The 19423-nt window shown below is 40.1% G+C and overlaps 1 protein-coding gene across 1 annotated transcript in view; it reads left to right on the forward strand.

Annotated features, from left to right (window-relative positions):
- Window positions 1–19423, forward strand: part of slc2a15b (solute carrier family 2 member 15b) — a 71529-nt gene that overhangs the window by 27859 nt on the left and 24247 nt on the right. Inside the window, exons 4-7 of the mRNA XM_061987833.1 lie at window positions 1307–1431; window positions 1655–1800; window positions 6120–6252; window positions 16488–16675. Coding sequence (XP_061843817.1) covers window positions 1307–1431; window positions 1655–1800; window positions 6120–6252; window positions 16488–16675 — 592 coding nt within the window. The remainder of the gene's footprint in view (window positions 1–1306; window positions 1432–1654; window positions 1801–6119; window positions 6253–16487; window positions 16676–19423) is intronic.

The following is a 19423-nucleotide window of genomic DNA, read 5'->3' on the forward strand; positions in this document are numbered from 1 at the left end:
TGAGCTCAGGCCAAGCAAAGCCGGCGGCGTTTCTGGGTGTTGTTGATAAATCATCCAAATTTACAATCCTGCGCGCGCTCTGAGGTCCGAGAGCCAGCTCCAGCTCGTAGTGCCCAAGACCAGACTTAAAACCAGGGGAGACAGGGCCTTTTCTGTGGTCCGCCCTAAGCTCTGGAACACTCTGCCCCTCCATGTTCAAACTGCTCCCACACTGGAGTGTTTTAAGTCTTGTTTTAAGACCCACTTTTATTCTCTGGCTTTTAACACTACGTGAGTTGTGTGGTCCTCTGTTGTCCTCTGTGTTTTTAAAATGTTGATTTCTATTTACTGTTTTAATTGGTTTTACCCTTTAAAATAGTTTTTAATCATATTTATTTTATATTGTTTTTATATTGTTTTTATATGTATTTATTTTTTGTTTTTATTCAGTCATTGGTGGAACTAAGGATAATATTTGAATATTGTTTTTAATATTGTTGTGCAGCAATTTGGAAACATGTTGTTGTTTAAATGTGCTATATAAATAAAGTGGATTGGATTGGATTGGATTGATAAATGACTTTCGCTTTGCATGGTAGAGTTTTAACTTGCACTTACAGATGTAGCGACCAACTGTAGTTACTGACAGTAGTTTTCTGAAGCTCATGTGGTGATATCCTTTACACACTAATGTCGCTTTTTGATGCAGTACTGCCTGAGGGATCGAAGGTCCGTAATATCATCGCTTACGTGCACTGATTTCTCCAGATTCTCTGAAGCTTTTGATGATATTACGGACCGTAGATGGTGAAATCCCTAAAATTCCTTGCAATAGCTCGTTGAGAAATGTTGTTCTTAAACTGTGGGACAATTTGCTCACGCATTTGTTCACAAAGTGGTGACCCTCGCCCCATCCTTGTTTGTGAATGACCGAGCATTTCATGGAAGCTGCTTTTATACCCAATAATGGCACCCACCTGTTCCCAATTAGCCTGTTCACCTGTGGGATGCTCCAAATAAATGTTTGAGCATTCCTCAACTGTCTCAGTCGTTTTTGCTACTTATGCCAGCTTTTTTGAAGCATCAAATTACAAATGAGCTAATATTTGCAAAAAATAACAAAGTTTACCAGTTCGAACGTTAAGTATCTTGTCTTTGCAGTCTATTCAATTGAATATAGGTTGAAAAGCATTTGCAAATCATTGTATTCTGTTTTTATTTACCATTTACACAACGTGCCAACTTCACTGGTTTTGGGTTGTGTACAAACCCCTAGCATATTGTGGTGTCAGTTTGAGCTAACTGAGGTGAGTAAAAATGTGTACAGGAAGGGGACGTTGGTGAGATCCAGTGTGTTGGTGTTCATCGGTGGAGGTCTTATGGGCCTCAGCAGAGTCTGGAGAGAGCCAGCCATGGTCATCATTGGACGCTTCATTGTTGGGGTACATTCCGGTAGGCATGCCATTTCCAAAGAGTACTTAAAATTTTCAAAGTAGTCGAGGAAATTAAAGGGAAATTATGGTTTAATGTGTGGTATTTCATTCAAAGCTTCTTCTGATGACTTCGTACTCTTATATTATCTCTAACATATTCACCTTGCTCATATAGAGCCCAAATAGAACACGATTTGAAGTTGCCTAGGTTGTATAAGCAGTGGTCTCCCTTCGATGAACAGGTATCTCTCTCAGCGTCGTGCCAATGTACCTTGGGGAGATCGCACCTAAGAATCTACGAGGCTTCCTGGCTCTTATTCCCAGCATCCACATTTGTCTCGGGGTCTTCATTGCTCAGGTGCTGGGACTTCACGAGCTGTTGGGAAAGGTACATACATTGCAAAGTCCAATATATACCGTATTTGATATGTTATGTTATATAAGCCACACCCACTAAATAAAAAATAAAAATCATATATTTGCCGAACCAAACTATAAACCTTGTGAAATGTGATATTTACATTGACAGATGTTGTAAATGTTTATTTACCTACCTTAATTGTTTCCACGCGGTGTCTGTAAAACAGCTAATCCATCATAAAAAAAAACGTCTTTATTCATTCTTCATGAGATGAATAAGATGTTCTCCTTTTTAATGACGTTTAATATGTTTATCAGAATTCTTGTTTTTACTTTGTAAACACTTTGAGTTTAAACAGTCTCTTAAAGTACCAGTAAAGTACAAAAACAAGTTGCCTCTATATTGAAGCTATTATCACATGTATCTGATTTATGACACCAAAAGACTTCCAAAGTTTGCGGATAAATAGACCCATCATCCATCCATCCATCTTCTTCCGCGTATCCGAGGTCGGGTTGCGGGGGCAGCAGCCTAAGCAGGGAAGCCCAGACTTTCCTCTCCCCAGCCACTTCGTCCAGCTCTTTCCGGGGGATCCCGAGGCGTACCCAGGCCAGCCGGGAGAGATAGTCTTCCCAACGTGTCCTGGGTCTTCCCCGTGGCCTCCTACCGGTCGGTGGTGCCCCAAACACCTCCCTAGGGAGGCGTCCGGGTGGCATCTTGACCAGATGCCCGAACCACCTCATCTGGCTCCTCTCGATGTGGAGGAGCAGCAGCTTTACTCTGAGCTCCTCCCGGATGATAGAGCTTCTCACCCTATCTCTAAGGGAGAGCCCCGCCACCCGGCGGAGGAAACTCAGTTCGGCCGCTTGTACCCGAGATCTTGTCCTTTCGGTCATAACCCAAAGCTCATGACCATAGGTGAGGATGGGAACGTAGATCGACCGGTAAATTGAGAGCTTTGCCTTCCGGCTCAGCTCCTTCTTCACCACAACGGATCGATACAGCGTCCACATTACTGAAGACGCTGCACCGATCCGCCTGTCTATCTCACGATCCACTCTTCGTGAACAAGACTCCGAGGTACTTGAACTCCTCCACTTGTGGCAATGTCTCATCCCCAACCCGGAGATGGCACTCCACCCTTTTTCGGGCGAGAACCATGGACTCGGACTTGGAGGTGTTGAGCCTGTCCAACGAGTGTTGGCCCAGTCATATAATATGTGCGGCTTCTGCATGCAAATACAAATACCCAAAACCCTTTGCAGCACTAACTCTTCCGGGATGCTACAAGGTGTGTGTGTGGGGGGGGGGAGGTTTGGTGGTAGCGGGGGTGTATTTTGTAGCGTCCCGGAAGAGTTAGTGCTGCAAAGGATTCTGGGTATTGGTTCTGTTGTGTTTATGTTGTGTTACGGTGCGAATGTTCTCCCGAAATGTGTTTGTCATTCTTGTTTGGTGTGGATTCACAGTGTGGCGTATATTTCTAACAGTGTTAAAGTATTTTATAGTGGCACCCTCAGTGTAACCTGTATCGCTGATGATGAAGTATGCGTTGCATTCACGTGTGCGTGCGTACAGAAGCCGCACATATCTTGTGACTGGGTCTGGACGATGTTAGAATGGATGAAAAGCGGACGTGACGATAGCTCATAGAGTACGTTAAAGGCAGTGCATTTAAGGCACGCCCCCAAGACTGTGGTCCGGGTGGACTATGAGATATAATGACTGATGAACACCTTCGATCGATAATGAAGGATGCCTCAGCTCAAAGCCTGAGCCCCGACATTAATGAACTAGCATCCAAGAAAAAATGGCAGGTATCTGGCTTGGGCACATCAGATTAGATCAGTGTGTTGCAAACTGAGCAGTTTAAAGTCCTGAATGGTTGGTTTATTCATTGTTATTTTATTTTCAAATGTATTAGCCTGTGGAACAAGTTAATGTTGATATTTACCTCAGAAGGCTGCAAATAGAAAAGAGGCATTCAATTTTTATTTAAATTGTATTTGATATGCCATTGATATTTTTTAATTTGTATTTTTATTATTTGAAACTCGATTTCGCATGTCACTATAAAGTTATATAAGCCTTGCTTGTTCAATATTCAATGCAAAACTTGTTTGGGTCCCTATTAAAAAGGTTAATTTGTTCAACCTTGGCCCGCGGCTTTGTTCAGTTTTAAATTTTGGCCCACTCTGTATTTGAGTTTGACACCCCTGCACTAAAGCATCTACAGCATTGCTAGGTACTAAACATACAAACTAACAGTAACAAACCAAAATAAAACAAACACTTTCTGTAATATTTCCACTCTCACTGGGATGCCGACTGACGGGTAGCTCACATAATTCTGTTTAGATGACGAATCAATCACAGTCCTCACGAAGGGGTTAAAAAGAGTTCCTGCAGGGACCTCTTTTGGGGTTAAATTTGCCATCTTGGAGGTGTGAAAGTCGACCATCCTGTCAGTCCATGGCCACGTGTCTACCAGCAGGTGAGAGCTGCATGAATTATAATCTAGAATTTACTTTAAGCAAGTTTGAGACAAAATAGAAGCAGATGTTGGCTCAGTGTGTCAACAACAGCAGCGTAAGCTAGCATTAGCTCACTGCTAACAATGCGCTGCTAAAATAGTCCGTCTGCGTTAGCGCTTATAATAACAATATTACTCATATTTGGTTAATTCTCAGGTCACCACATGTAAACGGAGTATTGCTGGTGCTTTCTGCATGTGTTTAGAGAGAGTTAAATGAGCGCAATAGAGGAACAATTCAATCTGTTTACTCAATTGTTAGCTATTTATTTACGATTTCAAATGCATAAAAAAAGCCAAGCATATGTGTCCTTGACTCACATAAAGATTGTGAAATATAAACACCACATTTTTGCGTATTTTCCAGTATGACTGATCTGATAACATTGTCAGAGTGCTGAAGCATTACTCCAGTGTTGTCAATCTCCGAAAATAGCCAAAGGTATTTGGAGCAAAATATTCAAAATGGCTCACTGAATTTATGGCATTTTGTGATTTTTAAACAGTGTTTTCACATACTTTGCGGATTGTAAATACAATTGGATATGGTTTAAAGGGGAACTGCACGTTTTTGGAAATTTGCCGATCGTTCACAATCATTATGAAAGACATGATGGATTAAATGGAGTTTTTTAATGCATTCTAAATATCAAATCAATTTGATTAAAAGTCTGCTTACAATGGAGCTGTTCAATGCTGCCCATAGAGCCCCTAAAAAAACATCCAAACCCGTCCAATAGGGTTTTACATACATGATGTAAGTACATATGTAATGTAGTAACAGGGACATTTATAACTTTAAAATGTACGTATTTTGATCATTTTAAGCATTCACGTCACATTATTTTCAATAAAGCATCATGGCGTTTCCTTTTTTTTTCTTCTTCACTGATTTCTACTAACTGCAGACTTTATGAGAGTCAACAAACATAATAAAGCATCACTTGCTGTACAAGGTCTGCTGTCATTAGGATGCCGACTGCTAGGATGTTCATATATTACCATTTTAATGAAAAATGTCTCATAATTCTTGTGAAGAAACGGCTTTCAAATTGTCCCAATTTGTCGGATTATATTCTCAGCCATCTACTTTTTAAGTGAGAGGCATGGATTATGATTTACAATAAACATAGAGGGAGCAGGGAAGCGAGGAAGCAGTAGACCACTCGATGATGTAAACATAGGCACACAAGCTTGTTATCATGGTTGCCGCTATAAATAGTTTGTCTGTGTTAGCGCTTATAATAACAATATCACCAATAATTGAATGGTTATTTATCGGATTTTATGGGTGGGATAATGGAGCTTCTATTGACTCCGCTGTAAGCAGACTTTTATTTATGTTTATTTAATATGTCTTTCATAATGATTGTGAACGATAGGCAAAATTCCAAAAAAGGGCAGTTCCCCTTTAATGTATACAATTAAACACAAATAAGCATATAAAGTCAATTTGTTTCTCCACTAAGTGGATCATTTTAGTACATTGTTTGATTTATTTGTCTAATCCATTCCATAATTTATCCGTTAGTGAACAAATTTCTATAGATTAGCCGCACCTTTGTATAAACCGCAAAAGAAACGGCTTATTGTCTGGAAAATATGGTCAATATTTAAGCACATTTGATAATAAACTACAATATAGCTGTGTTATTTACACACCTGCACTGAATAGTCTAATCTGACAGCTGCATCAGATATGTGCTTATTTTTGCATTCTTACTCTGGTAATGAACATTGTTTATTAGTATGGGCCTAATGTTTTAGCCATTGACTGTATATGTAATATGTGTTGTGAATGTGTGTTTCCTCCTAGGAAAAGCACTGGCCACTGCTCATGTCTCTTGTGGTGTTTCCAACTCTGGTCCAGCTGATGTTTCTACCATGGTTTCCTGAAAGCCCACGCTACTTGTTGATTGAAAAGGGAAACACTCAGGCCACAATTGCAGGTTGGATATTTGTTATAATAGCTTTTTGCCGATATCCAATATTACGATATTGTCCAACTCTTAATTATCGATACCAATATCAACCGATACCGATTTATACAGTCGTGGAATTAACACATTATTATGCCAACCAGGTATGGTAAAGATAAGGTCCTTTTAAAAAAATAAAAAAAATAAGATAAATAAATTAAAAACATTTTCTTGAATACAAAATAAAGTAAAACAATATAAAAACAGTTACATAGAAACTAGTAGTTAATGAAAATTAGTAAAATTAACTGTTAAAGGTTAGTACTATTAGTGGACCAGCAGCACACACAAACATGTGTGCTTACGGACTGTATCCCTTGCAGACTGTATTGATATATATTGATATATAATGTAGGAACCAGAATATTAATAACATATAGAAACAACCCTTTTGTGTGAATGAGTGTGAATGAGTGTAAATGGGGTAGAGAGGTTTTTTGGGTTGGTGTATTAATTGTAAGTGTATCTTGTGTTTTTTATGTTGATTTAATTTAAAAAAATGAAAATGAAAAGAACAAAAAACGATACGATATAAAAAAAAACGATACCGATAATTTCCGATATTACATTTTAAAGCATTTATCGGACATCTCTAATATTTGTCACATGAAACATTTTGGGCATGATTTACTAAACGTTTGCATGTACTAGTGTTGTCCCGATACCAAAATGTATTTCGATACTTTTCGGTACTTTTCTAAATAAAGGGACCACAAAAAAAATGCATTAATGACTTTATTTTAACAACAAATCTTCCGGTACATTAAACATATGTTTCTTATTGCAAGTTTCTCCTTAAATAAAATAGCGAACATACAAGACAGCTTGTCTTTTAGTAGTAAGTAAAAAAACAAAGGCTTTTTTTAGGTCAATAAAAATGCCAATAGCATAGAGTTTGTTGTCTAGTGCATCTTTGATAAATTCTACAGTGTCAGTTAAAGCCATACTGTGAAATGTTTTTTCCTAAAACCGTATTGGCTATAACACAACTATGTTTAACAATTATTTTTTGTAATCTGGTCTGGAAAAGCCTCTCTAAGATTTTAGAGCTTTGGGGTAGTAATGAAATCGGACGGTAATTTGAAAACAAATGTTTATCACCACTTTTGTACAGAGGAAGCACTTTCGCCTTCTTCATTTTATCAGAAAAAAACCATTTGAAAATGATAAATTACAGACATATGTCAGTGCTGGAACTATAGTCTCATTGATAAACCCTCTCCATCAGTGGAGGCTTTTGGTGAGAACTCTCTGAATAGAGAAGCCACTTCATGCTGTGACACTGGTGTCAGGAACATGTGCTCTGTCATGTTGCTGTTATCTCTCCTTGAGTCAAAATAATTCCAGTGCACATACGAGGGACACATTTTTCTGGCCAGTGACGGGCCCACCTGCACAAAATACTCATTCAATTTCTCCAGAATCCGCTTCTTATTTTCCTCAATCACCCCGTTTATCTCAAAGTGAGTTGGAAATGACCTTGTCGTGGCTCTTCCAGCAACCTTGTTTAAAGTCTTCCACAGGCTCTTAGTATATTTCCCGTTATCCGTCAATAGTTTATCATAATAGTCTTTTTCTGCTTTCTGATTAAATAAGTCAATTCATTTCTGTAGTATTTGTGTTTGTCATATGTTTGCTCATTTCTGGCCTTTAAAACGTTTTTATATAATTTATTATTTTTCCTGCATGCTTTACTCAACGCTTTTGTCATCCAAGGCTTTTTATCTTTGTGTTTTTTACTTCTACATGAAGTAGTGATTACCGGACAGTGCATGTCGTATGATTCAATTATTGTGTTAAGGAATATCTGATATGCGGAGATGGTATCCGATTCACTGAATACACTATTCCATTCTTTGTTTATCATGTCGCGTTCAAAGGCCATGATTCTCCTTTCATTACAGAGCCTAGGGTTTTTGTTTCTGGTTTTTGAAGTGTGCAATAATCCAAACTACAGACGGCGAATACCGGAAGGTGATCGGATATATCAGTTACCATAAGACCGCTAGTTGTTTTAGTGTCTAGTATGCAGTGTTGGGTTAGTTACTGAGAACCAGTAACTAGTTACAGTTACTAGTTACTTTATTTCAAAAGTAACTCAGTTACTAACTCAGTTACTTACACCAAAAAGTAATGCGTTACTGTGAAAAGTAACTATTTAGTTACTTCTTTTTTTCTTCTTCTTTTTTTAAAGCTCCCATTAATGCCCTTTTTGCCTTCATTTCAGTACTGTTATTGCACTGGAGAATAATACAATCTGTTGATCAACTTGACATATATTTTTATTTTCCTTTTAACATAATTAATGAACAACAGTGCAACATAAAAAGGCATTCCTCCTTTCTTTAAACTTGGACCAATGACCATGAATAAAAAACAAGTTAAAGTGCAACATAAGAAGGCACGTCATCTTCCTTGAAACAAAAAGCCTGACATCTGGAGTGATGCTGCTGTCTTCCACACTTGGAGCCATGGATTGTAGAATACTTGTTTTCAGTGGCAGGATCATTGACACAGATGGTGAAGTTTCAGTGCTCAGTAGAGAAGGAACACTTTTGAGGGGTTTAAGCACCTGGAGGACCTCACCTGCCACTCTCACATCATCATCAGACAGGGTGACATTTGTCTTCAGGGTGTTGTGGGTCAATGCAGAGTATATAGCTGCCTGCTGCTCCAACATACCATAAGTGGAGTTCCACCTCGTTGGGACATCATGTATGAGCAGGCAGCTTTAGCATTTCTTGCTTTGTCTTAAGCACATGAGCAGCTGTTGTGCTTGGGTGGAAGTAAGAAACCTTCCTGATCCTCCCAAAGAGGCGCTCCATCCTATTGACTGAGATTCCCTTCTGTGATGCCAAATTCACTACATGTGCAAAGCACCTATCTGTGGTCCCAGTCCTGCCTCATTCTCTGTAATTATTTGATTTTTGGCATTATCACGTGTGACTGGGATATCTTTATCTTCCATTCCTCCACTGCTTGTGTCAGTACCTGCGCAAGGTGACTCTCGTAGAGGGGGCGTGTCTTCTCATCTCCCAGTCTGCTGTGATGAAGTGAGCGCTTATAGTTCCGCTGGACGTCCACCCGTCTGTCATGAGCGCAACAGATGATGCTCGGGATAGTTCATCCACAACTTTTTTCTTCTCCTGCTCATAAAGATCTGGCACAATCTTATTGCTGAAGTGGGTGCGCGACGGGATGTCGTAACGTGGTACAAGCACGTTCAGCATGTGTTTAAAACCCTCGTTTTGCACAACCGAGTCTGCACTTATAAACACACCGATTCAATGGCGGGGGCGTTCAAGCTCCTCCGTTACTCCGCTCGCCATGACCACGCTGTGTGTGGACTGAACGTGCCAACAACTTTTTTTCCCCACACCCACACCCACACACACATAGACAGCGCCTCTTTTCTTCTCTCCGGCTTGTGACAGAGGAAGATTCAGAAGAACGACACCGCAGCGCTTCTGTTTCTAGCCGATACTACATCAAAAGTAACGTAAAATAACGCAGTAACGCATCATGTAGTAACGGTAACTAAATTACTGAATAAAAAAAAATAATGCGTTAGATTACTAGTTACCGCCGAAACTAACGGCGTTACAGTAACGCGTTACTTTGTAACGCGTTAGTCCCAACACTGCTAGTATGTTGGTAAAAATATTGTCAATTAGAGTGGCGCTCTGCTTTGTGATTCTACTAGGGTGTGTGATAAGAGGTCGCAAGCCATAGGCATACATATAGTTAAAGGGGAACATTATCACAATTTCAGAAGGGTTAAAACCATTAAAAAACAGTTCCCAGTGGCTTATTTTATTTTTCGAAGTTTTTTTCAAAATTTTACCCGTCACGCAATATCCCTAAAAAAAGCTTCAAAGTGCCTGATTTTAACCATCGTTATATACACCCGTCCATGTTCCTGTGACGTCACACAGTGATGCCAACACAAACAAACATGGCGGGTAGAACAGCAAGGTATAGCGACATTAGCTCGGATTCAGACTCGGATTTCAGCGGCTTAAGCGATTCAACAGATTACGCATGTATTGAAACGGATGGTTGTAGTGTGGAGGCAGGTAGCAAAAACGAAATTGAAGAAGAAACTGAAGCTATTGAGCCATATCGGTTTGAACCGTATGCAAGCGAAAACGACACAACAGCTAGCGACACGGGAGAAAGCGAGGACGAATTCGGCGATCGCCTCCTAACCAACGATTGGTATGGGTTTGTTTGGCATTAAAGGAAACTAACAACTATGAACTAGGTTTACAGCATATGAAATACATTTGGCAACAACATGCACTTTGAGAGTGCAAAAAGCCCATTTCAGGCGTGCTAAGAACATATATTTTTCCACGATTTCAGCACTCAGGTTAACCATACCTAAATAGACACAAAATACTGCATTACACAAGACTACCCGAATGTACTCGAATGATTGCAAAAAATAAATGTTTTTAAGCTAAATTATTGGTAAACACAGTTTATGTATAATAATTTACGTAAAACCGCGAGTAATGAATAAAGTTTTCATCAATTAATATATTCTGTAGACATACCCTCATCCGCTCTCTTTTCCTGAAAGCTGATCCGTCCAGTTTTGGAGTTGATGTCAGCAGGCCAGGGAAGCTAGGGTCGATATTCTTCTCTTGATCATCTTCGGTGGCATAAGGGACGGTTGCCATCTCTGTCGTAGCATAGCTTTCGTCGGTAAAGTGTACGGAACAAACGACTAATCATTTCGTCGGCTTTCCCCACACCCTCGTATTTTGAACAAATTTCGTTCAATTTCTTGCCACATTCGCATCTTTGGGCCACTGGTGCAACTTGAATCCGTCCCTGTTCGTGTTGTTACACCCTCCGACAACACACCAACGAAAGTGAGAAAATGGCGTATTGCTTCCCGATGTGACATCACGTTGTGACGTCATCGCTCCGAGAGCGAATAATAGAAAGGCGTATAATTTGCCAAAATTCACCCATTTAGAGTTCGGAAATCGGTTAAAAAAATATATGGTCTTTTTTCTGCAACATCAAGGTATATATTGACGCTTACATAGGTCTGGTGATAATGTTCCCCTTTAACAAAGTCTTCATTCGGGTTGTTGTCATTGGAGTTTAACAGATCAATATTAAAGTCACCACATAGAAATACATGTCCTTGTTTAATTTCTGTGATTATTTCCCCCAGGCAATTTCCAAATATATCAATGTTTGAATTTGGAGTCCTGTAAACACAGCATACGGATGTTTTTTGTTTTCCTTTCAGCCCTGAGATTTTAATTGTTACACACTCCATCACGTCATCAACCACTCTAGACATATTTTCCAGGATCTTGAAATTAATGTTTACATCAATAAACAATGCAACTCCACCCCCAGATTTGTTGATTCTATTTGTGCATACAAAGTTGTAACCTTCAAGGTGGAAGTCCATACCTTTCTGCTCATTAATCCAGGTTTCCGACACTGCAATTATGTTGAAGGGCTTGTCAAATGATGAAAGATAGTCCTGTATTTGATCATAGTTAGCATATAGGCTCCTGGCATTAAGATTAATTATTGAAAGATTTCCTTTGAGATAAATGTTGTCATTGAATTTACCCTCTGTGTAATATCCACAGTTGTTTACCTCATTATAATAGAAATGATAATCCGGGTCAACTTCTTCATTTGGGTCTTCATATCCTTGATGCTGATCAGATGATATACTTATTTTTCCATAGACAGCAGTCAGGTTATCCAATTCATTCTTATTTATTTGTGAATGATCAGGTTGAACTGAGTTCATTGAGCTGTCTTATTCCATAGGTATCTTTCTACCAATTTCTAGTCATACTTTTCCACACTGCAACATCTGAAATCTAAGTAAGATGAAATATCTCAAATAAGGGTGATATTTGCTTATTTTCTGTCTGATAAGATAATTATTCTCACTAAGCAGATTTTATGTTAGAGTTTTTTACTTGTTTTAAGTGTTTTGGTCCTAAATGATCTCAGTAAGATATTACTGCTTGTTGCTGAGATTTGATGACCTATATTGAGTAAAACATGCTTGAAACTAGAATATCAAGTGTTGCAAAGCTGTGTCATCAACACTCACAAGTATAAAACTACTTTTTTAAAGTAATATTTTCTTATTTCAAGCATGAAAAAAATCATGATTTTGACACAATTGTGTCTCATAATTAAAACTGATGACAGCCAAATGGACTTTGCTGTTTTATTTTCGATGAAACAATAGAAAATACGTACTCATATAGTAGTACAGTTGGCACAGTACAGCAAACTGAAAGTTAATATTTTAACATTTAACATGTGACATTTCAAACAATTTTGAACAGAAATAGTTCATGCACATTCAGATAAATTCTTCAAAATTACAATAAAAAAAATGTGTCCGGGGACCGGGCTGTATATATGCGTACTAATTGACTGAAAGAGCACGCACTTGGCGCGATGATGTCATGTTATCCATGGAAAATGCATTTTTAGACAATATGATTTGCCTGAGCAGCTAGGAGACCCCGAGAGTAACAAGCGGTTGCCTTGTTGCCTTTCCATTAAGAACAATAAATTAGTTTTTAGTGTAAGTTTGCTGGTTTCAAGAAATGTAATGCCGAGTGCATATCATTATGTCAAGATAATGGCACCAGCATTTACTTCATTTAAGAATATTTTTCAACATATTGAGCAAAAAGGTCTCATATTTTTATTTTCTACCAAGAAAAGTGCACTTGTTATTAGTGAGAATATACTTATTTTAAGGTATTTTGGGGTTCATTGAGGTGAGCTAATTTTGCTTGTTTTGGAAAGTCTTGACAAGCCAAATGTTATTGTTCTATTGGCAGATAATTTTGCTTAGTTCAAATAAAATACCCCAAATTTTTGTAATTTTTGTTTTTGTTTTTGAACACTAACTTTTTGCAGTGCTGCTCCTCCAGTGCCCTGATCAGCACCGGTTTGGTGGTATCTGATCCATTTGGTCTGATGTAGACTTTTCAGTTAGCCGTCCAGGTGTTTTGAATCCTCTTATTTGTCTTCAGCTGGCGAGCCTTCCAAGCGATTTGTTGCATTCTTCTTGGTGAGATTTTCGTTTACATTCACTCTGGAGCCTTTCAGATTAGTGCATTGCCTCAGCAGAGCAATTATGTATTTCTTGTTTGTGAAGGACAGCACCACCGTCTCCACTCCCTGCTTTTTTGGGAAGCAGATAGCAGGTATCCACATTTCCAGGATCCATCTCGATGCCTTGTTTGTGTAGAAACCCTGTCACCTGAGCTTCCACATATTTGATCTCCTCCTCATTTGGGTTCACACTGAGCCCTGCTGTTGCACCTGGGCCTTATTTTCAAGCCAGTCACTATGACATCGTTGAGTTTCCCAACTTGCTCGAGATCCTCAACTCTGTTGGTCAGGGATTTAATTTATTGGTCCTTTTTGATGTTTTGGTCCTTGAGTTAACGGATCTCCTTCATGAAGTTGTCCATCTGGACCTTGATACCCTCAAGGGTGACCAAGACTGTTCCATATTGATCCGAGATTGTTGACATGTCCGGTGGATTGGACTTTTTTTTTGTGCGGTCTGGCATTTTCAATCCTCTTGATTTCCAAACTGATTTTCTGTCATCGGCTGTACTCTCCGTGCAGCAGATGTTGTTATCGTTGAGCTTGACCTTGAGCTCTCCCACAGATCTTGCTGTTCTCCCCTTCTCCTTACTTACATACAGCTTTTCATTTTTTGCGGCTCCAGACAGATTAGTTTTTTGTATTTTCGGTCCAATATGGCTCTTTCAATGTTAGATGTTTGGCCTCTCATCCGAGTAGTTTTCATCAGTTCATGCTCATAGACTTAGCTTGGACAGATCTAGTCTAAGCGCTTAGTGCTAAGGTCCTAACTATTCATCCTTTAACATGAGGAGGAGGATAAATAGTTGGATGAACATGAGGAGGAACATGAGGAATGATTTTGTTCTTTTGCGCTGTAAGAAAGAATGCGTCTATTAACAAATGTCAACCACAGAATTTAATCATTCATACACCTTATTGAATCTTAATGAATCATTCATACACTAGTGTGTGTGTGTGTGTGTGTGTGTGTGTGTGTGTGTGTGTGTGTGTGTGTGTGTGTGTGTGTGTGTGTGTGTGTTTGTGTGCGTGCGTGCATGCGTGCATGGGTGTGTCTGAAAGTGCGTGTGGACGTGCGCGTGAGTAAAAAGCTGTTATAAATGTTAGTATGAAATAAAAATATCCGTTAAAGTTTAATATCAAAGTTGCCTGAATAAAATGAATAATTTAGTGCCACACCCCTGATGATACCAGAAATAATACAAAACCCAAAACCAGTGAAGTTAGCACGTTGTGTAAATGGTAAATAAAAACAGAATACAATGATTTGCAAATCCTTTGCAACCTATATTCAATTGAATAGACTTCAAAGACAAGATACTTAACGTTTGAACTTGAAAACGTTATTTTTTGCAAATATTAGCTCATTTGGAATTTGATGCCTGCAACATGTTTCAAAAAAGCTGACACAAGTGGCAAAAAAGACTGATAAAGTTGAGGAATGCTCATTAAACACTTATTTGGAACATCCCACAGGTGAACAGGATAATTGGGAACAGGTGGGTGCCATGATTGGATATAAAAGCAGCTTCCATGAAATGCTCAGTCATTTACAAACAAGGATGCGGCGAGGATCACCACTTTGTGAACAGTTTGACAACATTTCTCAACGAGCTATTGTAAGGAATTTAGGTATTTTACCATCAACGGTCCGTAATATCATCAAAAGGTTCAGAAAATCAGAAGAAATCACTGCATGTAAGCGGCAATGCCCATGACCTTCGATCTCTCAGGTGGCATCAATAAGCGACATCGGTGTGTAAAGGATATCACCACATGGGCTCAGGAACACTTCAGAAAACCACTGTCAGTAACTCCAGTTTGTCTCTACATATGTAAGTGCAAGTTAAAACTCTACTATGCAAAGCGTAAGCCATTTATCAACAACACCCAGAAACGCCGCCGGTTTCGCTTGGCCCGAGCTCATCTAAGATGTACTGATGCAAAGTGGAAAAGTGTTCTGTGGTCTGACGAGTCCACATTTCAAATTGTTTTTGGAAACTGTGGACGCCGTGTCCTCCGGACCAAAGAGGAAAAGAACCATCCAAACTTTTATAGGCCCAAAGTTGAAAAGCCAGCATCTGTGATGGTATGGGGGTGTATTAGTGCCCAAGACATGGGTAACTTACACATCTGTGAAGGCACCATTAATGCTGAAAGGTACATACAGGTTTTGGAGCAACATATGTGGCCATCCAAGCAACGTCTTTTTCATGGACGCCCCTGCTTATTTCAGCAAGACAATGCCAAGCCACATTCTGCACGTGTTACAACAGCGTGGCTTTGTAGTAAAAGAGTGCGGGTACTAGACTGGACTGCCTGTAGTCCAGACCTGTCTCCCATTGAAAATGTGTGGCGCATTATGAAGCCTAAAATACCACAACGGAGACCCCGGACTGTTGAACAACTTAAACTGTACATCAAGCAAGAATGGGAAAGAATTCCACCTTCAAAAATTGGTCTCTTCAGTTCCCAAACGTTTACTGAGTGTTTTTAATAGGAAAGGCCATGTAACACAGTGGTAAAAATGCCCCTGTGCCAACTTTTTTGCAATTTGTTGCTGCTAATAAATTCTAAGTTAATGATTATTTCCCAAAAAAAAATTATAAGTTTCTCAGTTTGAACATTAAATATCTTATCTTTGCAGTCTATTCAATTGAATATAAGTTCAAAAGGATTTGCAAATCATTGAATTCTGTTTTTATTTACGATTTACACAACGTAACAACTTCACTGGTTTTGGGTTGTGTAGTATATATACTGGTGCACCTGGTAAAACACTTTAAACATACAGTACTGCAAAACAACTGGCAAGTGTTTAAAGAACCCCTGTAAAGGAGCCAAGCACTCACAGCAGATTGTATGACACTTTCCCAGCTAAAATAAGTTCAATATTTCCATGTGGACTCAGCTCCCCGAGACCCCGAACAGGTTGAGCTGTAGAAAATGGACACACATGTGTTCATGTATAAACACACAATTTTATCACTTCCTAAATAAACTGCTGCGTCAAGTCAAATACTTTGATTGAAAAATTCTGTGCATCTCTCCGTTTACGAGCCCTCTCTGTCCTGCAGCCCTCAAGTTGTTCCGTGCCAGAGGAAACATCCAGGTGGAGGTGGAGGAGATGCAGGAGGAACAACGCTCCTTGTCCTCCATCCAGACCGTGTCTGTGTGCGGCCTCCTCAAGGACCGCTGCGTTCGCTGGCAGGTCATCACCATTATCGTGGTCAACATCGGAATGCAGCTGTCTGGGATTGATGCGGTGAGTGGTAAACATCTCCGTGGGCTCGCTCATGTATTTGTGCAGACACTGTGCAGTTGTTATGACAGCTCCCCGCCGTGCACCTCCCATCTGTATGCCTTCCCGTCCATATATCACAGTCCCACTAAGCAGGGGGCGCGCACAACCACGCCTCATTATCTTCAGGTCTCCTCTCTCGGCATTGGAGAGTTGACCCATCTACAGTACATACAAGCAACACACTCCTGTACTCACTGCACCGTGCCATTGGAAGCTGTCGGCATGCTGGCTCGCATGCGAGTACCAAACCCCAGCAGGGGTGCACCCCGCTGTGTTCTCCAGTCCCTGCGGTTTCAGATTGCAACACCGGAACATGCATTTATAATGACAAATTCATAATGAACAAGGCCCAGCTATCTGTCTTATCCTGAAAGATGGCGCCTATAGCTGTTGGAGTGGATCACATGTCAATCTCAAGTCAAACGGATAGACCAACAATGTTCACACGTACTTGAGTGTTTACTAAAACTGAACATGCTGTACAGTTCTATGGAAAAGTGTTTACATCAATCAATTAATTTCAAGCCACGACATCCTCTGCTCAGATCCCACATCAGGGTAAGAAAAAACTCCACCGAATGGGATACAATGAGAAACCCTGGAGGGGACCGCAGATGTGGGGACCCCCCCTGAGCGACCGGTGCAATGGTACTACAGTTTCACAGTAGTACCTCAACTTCAGTGTGCCCCAACTTAATTGTGTTTTGAGATAAGAGCTCAGGGGTTAATTGGTTAATTGTTTTGCTTTAAAGGGGAACATTATCACCAGACCTATGTAAGCGTCAATATATACCTTGATGTTGCAGAAAAAAGACCATACATTTTTTTAACCGATTTCCGAACTCTAAATGGGTGAATTATGGTGAATTAAACGCCTTTCTATTATTCGCTCTCGGAGCGATGACGTCACAACGTGATGTCACATCGAGAAGCAATCCGCCATTTTCTCACTTTCGTCGGTGTGTTGTCGGCGGGTGTAACAACACGAACAGGGACGGATTCAAGTTGCACCAGTGGCCCAAAGATGCGAAAGTGGCAAGAAATTGGACGAAATTTGTTCAAAATACGAGGGTGTGGGGAAAGCCGACAAAATGGTCAGTCGTTTGTTCCGCACACTTTACCGACGAAAGCTATGCTACGACAGAGATGGCAAGAATGTGTGGATATCCTGCGACACTCAAAGCAGATGCTGACATCAACTCCAAAACTGGACAGATCAGCTTTAAGGAAAAGAGAGCGGATGAGGGTATGTCTACAGAATATATTAATTGATGAAAACTTTATTCATTACTCGCGGTTTTACGTAAATTATTATACATACCGGTAAACTGTGTTTACCAATAATTTAGCTTAAAAACATTTATTTTTTTCAATCATTCGAGTACATTCGGGTAGTCTTGTGTAATGCAGTATTTTGTGTCTATTTAGGTATGGTTAACCTGAGTGCTGAAATCGTGGAAAAATATATGTTCTTAGCGCGCCTAAAATGGGCTGTCTGCACTCTCAAAGTGCATGTTGTTGCCAAATGTATTTCATATGCTGTAAACCTAGTTCATAGTTGTTAGTTTCCTTTAATGCCAAACAAACACATACCAATCGTTGGTTAGAAGGCGATCGCCAAATTTGTCCTCGCTTTCTCCCGTGTCGCTGGCTGTCGTGTCGTTTTCGTCGGTTTCGCTTGCATACGGTTCAAACCAATATGGCTCAATAGCTTCAGTTTCTTCTTCAATTTCGTTTTCGCTACCTGCCTCCACACTACATCCATCCGTTTCAATACATGCGTAATCTGTTGAATCGCTTAAGGCGCTGAAATCCGAGTCTGAATCCGAGCTAATGTCGCTATAGCTTGCTGTTCTTTCCGCCATGTTTGTTTGTATTGGCATCACTGTGTGACGTCACAGGAAAATGGACGGGTGTATATAACGATGGTTAAAATCAGGCACTTTGAAGCTTTTTTTAGGGATATTGCGTGATGGGTAACATTTTGAAAAAAACTTCGAAAAATAAAATAAGCCACTGGGAACTGATTTTTAATGGTTTTAACCCTTCTGAAATTGTGATAATGTTCCGCTTTAAAGAGGAATTGCACTTTTTTGGAATTTTGCCTATCGTTCACAATCATTACGAGAGACAGGACGACGGATGGATTTTTTTTTTTAAATGCATTCTTACTCGTAAATAAAAGTCCGGTTACAGCAGAGCCAATGATAGCTCCTCTATTTCGCCCATAAAATCTGATAAATAACCATTCAAAAATCGCCAACAGTACTCCATTTACATTTGGTGATTTCAATATTAACCAAGGGCAGCTGGTGGTACAGTGGTTAGTGCATGTGCCTCACAATAGGAAGGTCCTGAGTAGTCCTGAGTTCAATCTTGGGCTCGGGATCTTTCTGTGTGGAGTTTGCATGTTCTCCTCGTGACTGCGTGGGTTCCCTCCGGGTACTCCGGCTTCCTCCCACCTCCAAAGACATGCACTTGGGGATAGGTTGATTGGCAACACTAAATTGGCCCTAGTGTGTGAATGTGAGTGTGAATGTTGTCTGTCTATCTGTGTTGGCCCTGTGATGAGGTGGCGACCTGTCCAGGGTGTACCCCGCCTTCCGCCCGAATGCAGCTGAGATAGGTTACAGCACCCCCCGCGACCCTGAAAGGGACAAGTGGTAGAACATGGATGGATGGAATATCAACCAAGTATTAGTGATATTG

Source organism: Nerophis lumbriciformis, linkage group LG27, assembly GCF_033978685.3.
Source record: "Nerophis lumbriciformis linkage group LG27, RoL_Nlum_v2.1, whole genome shotgun sequence".
Lineage (NCBI taxonomy): Eukaryota > Metazoa > Chordata > Actinopteri > Syngnathiformes > Syngnathidae > Nerophis > Nerophis lumbriciformis.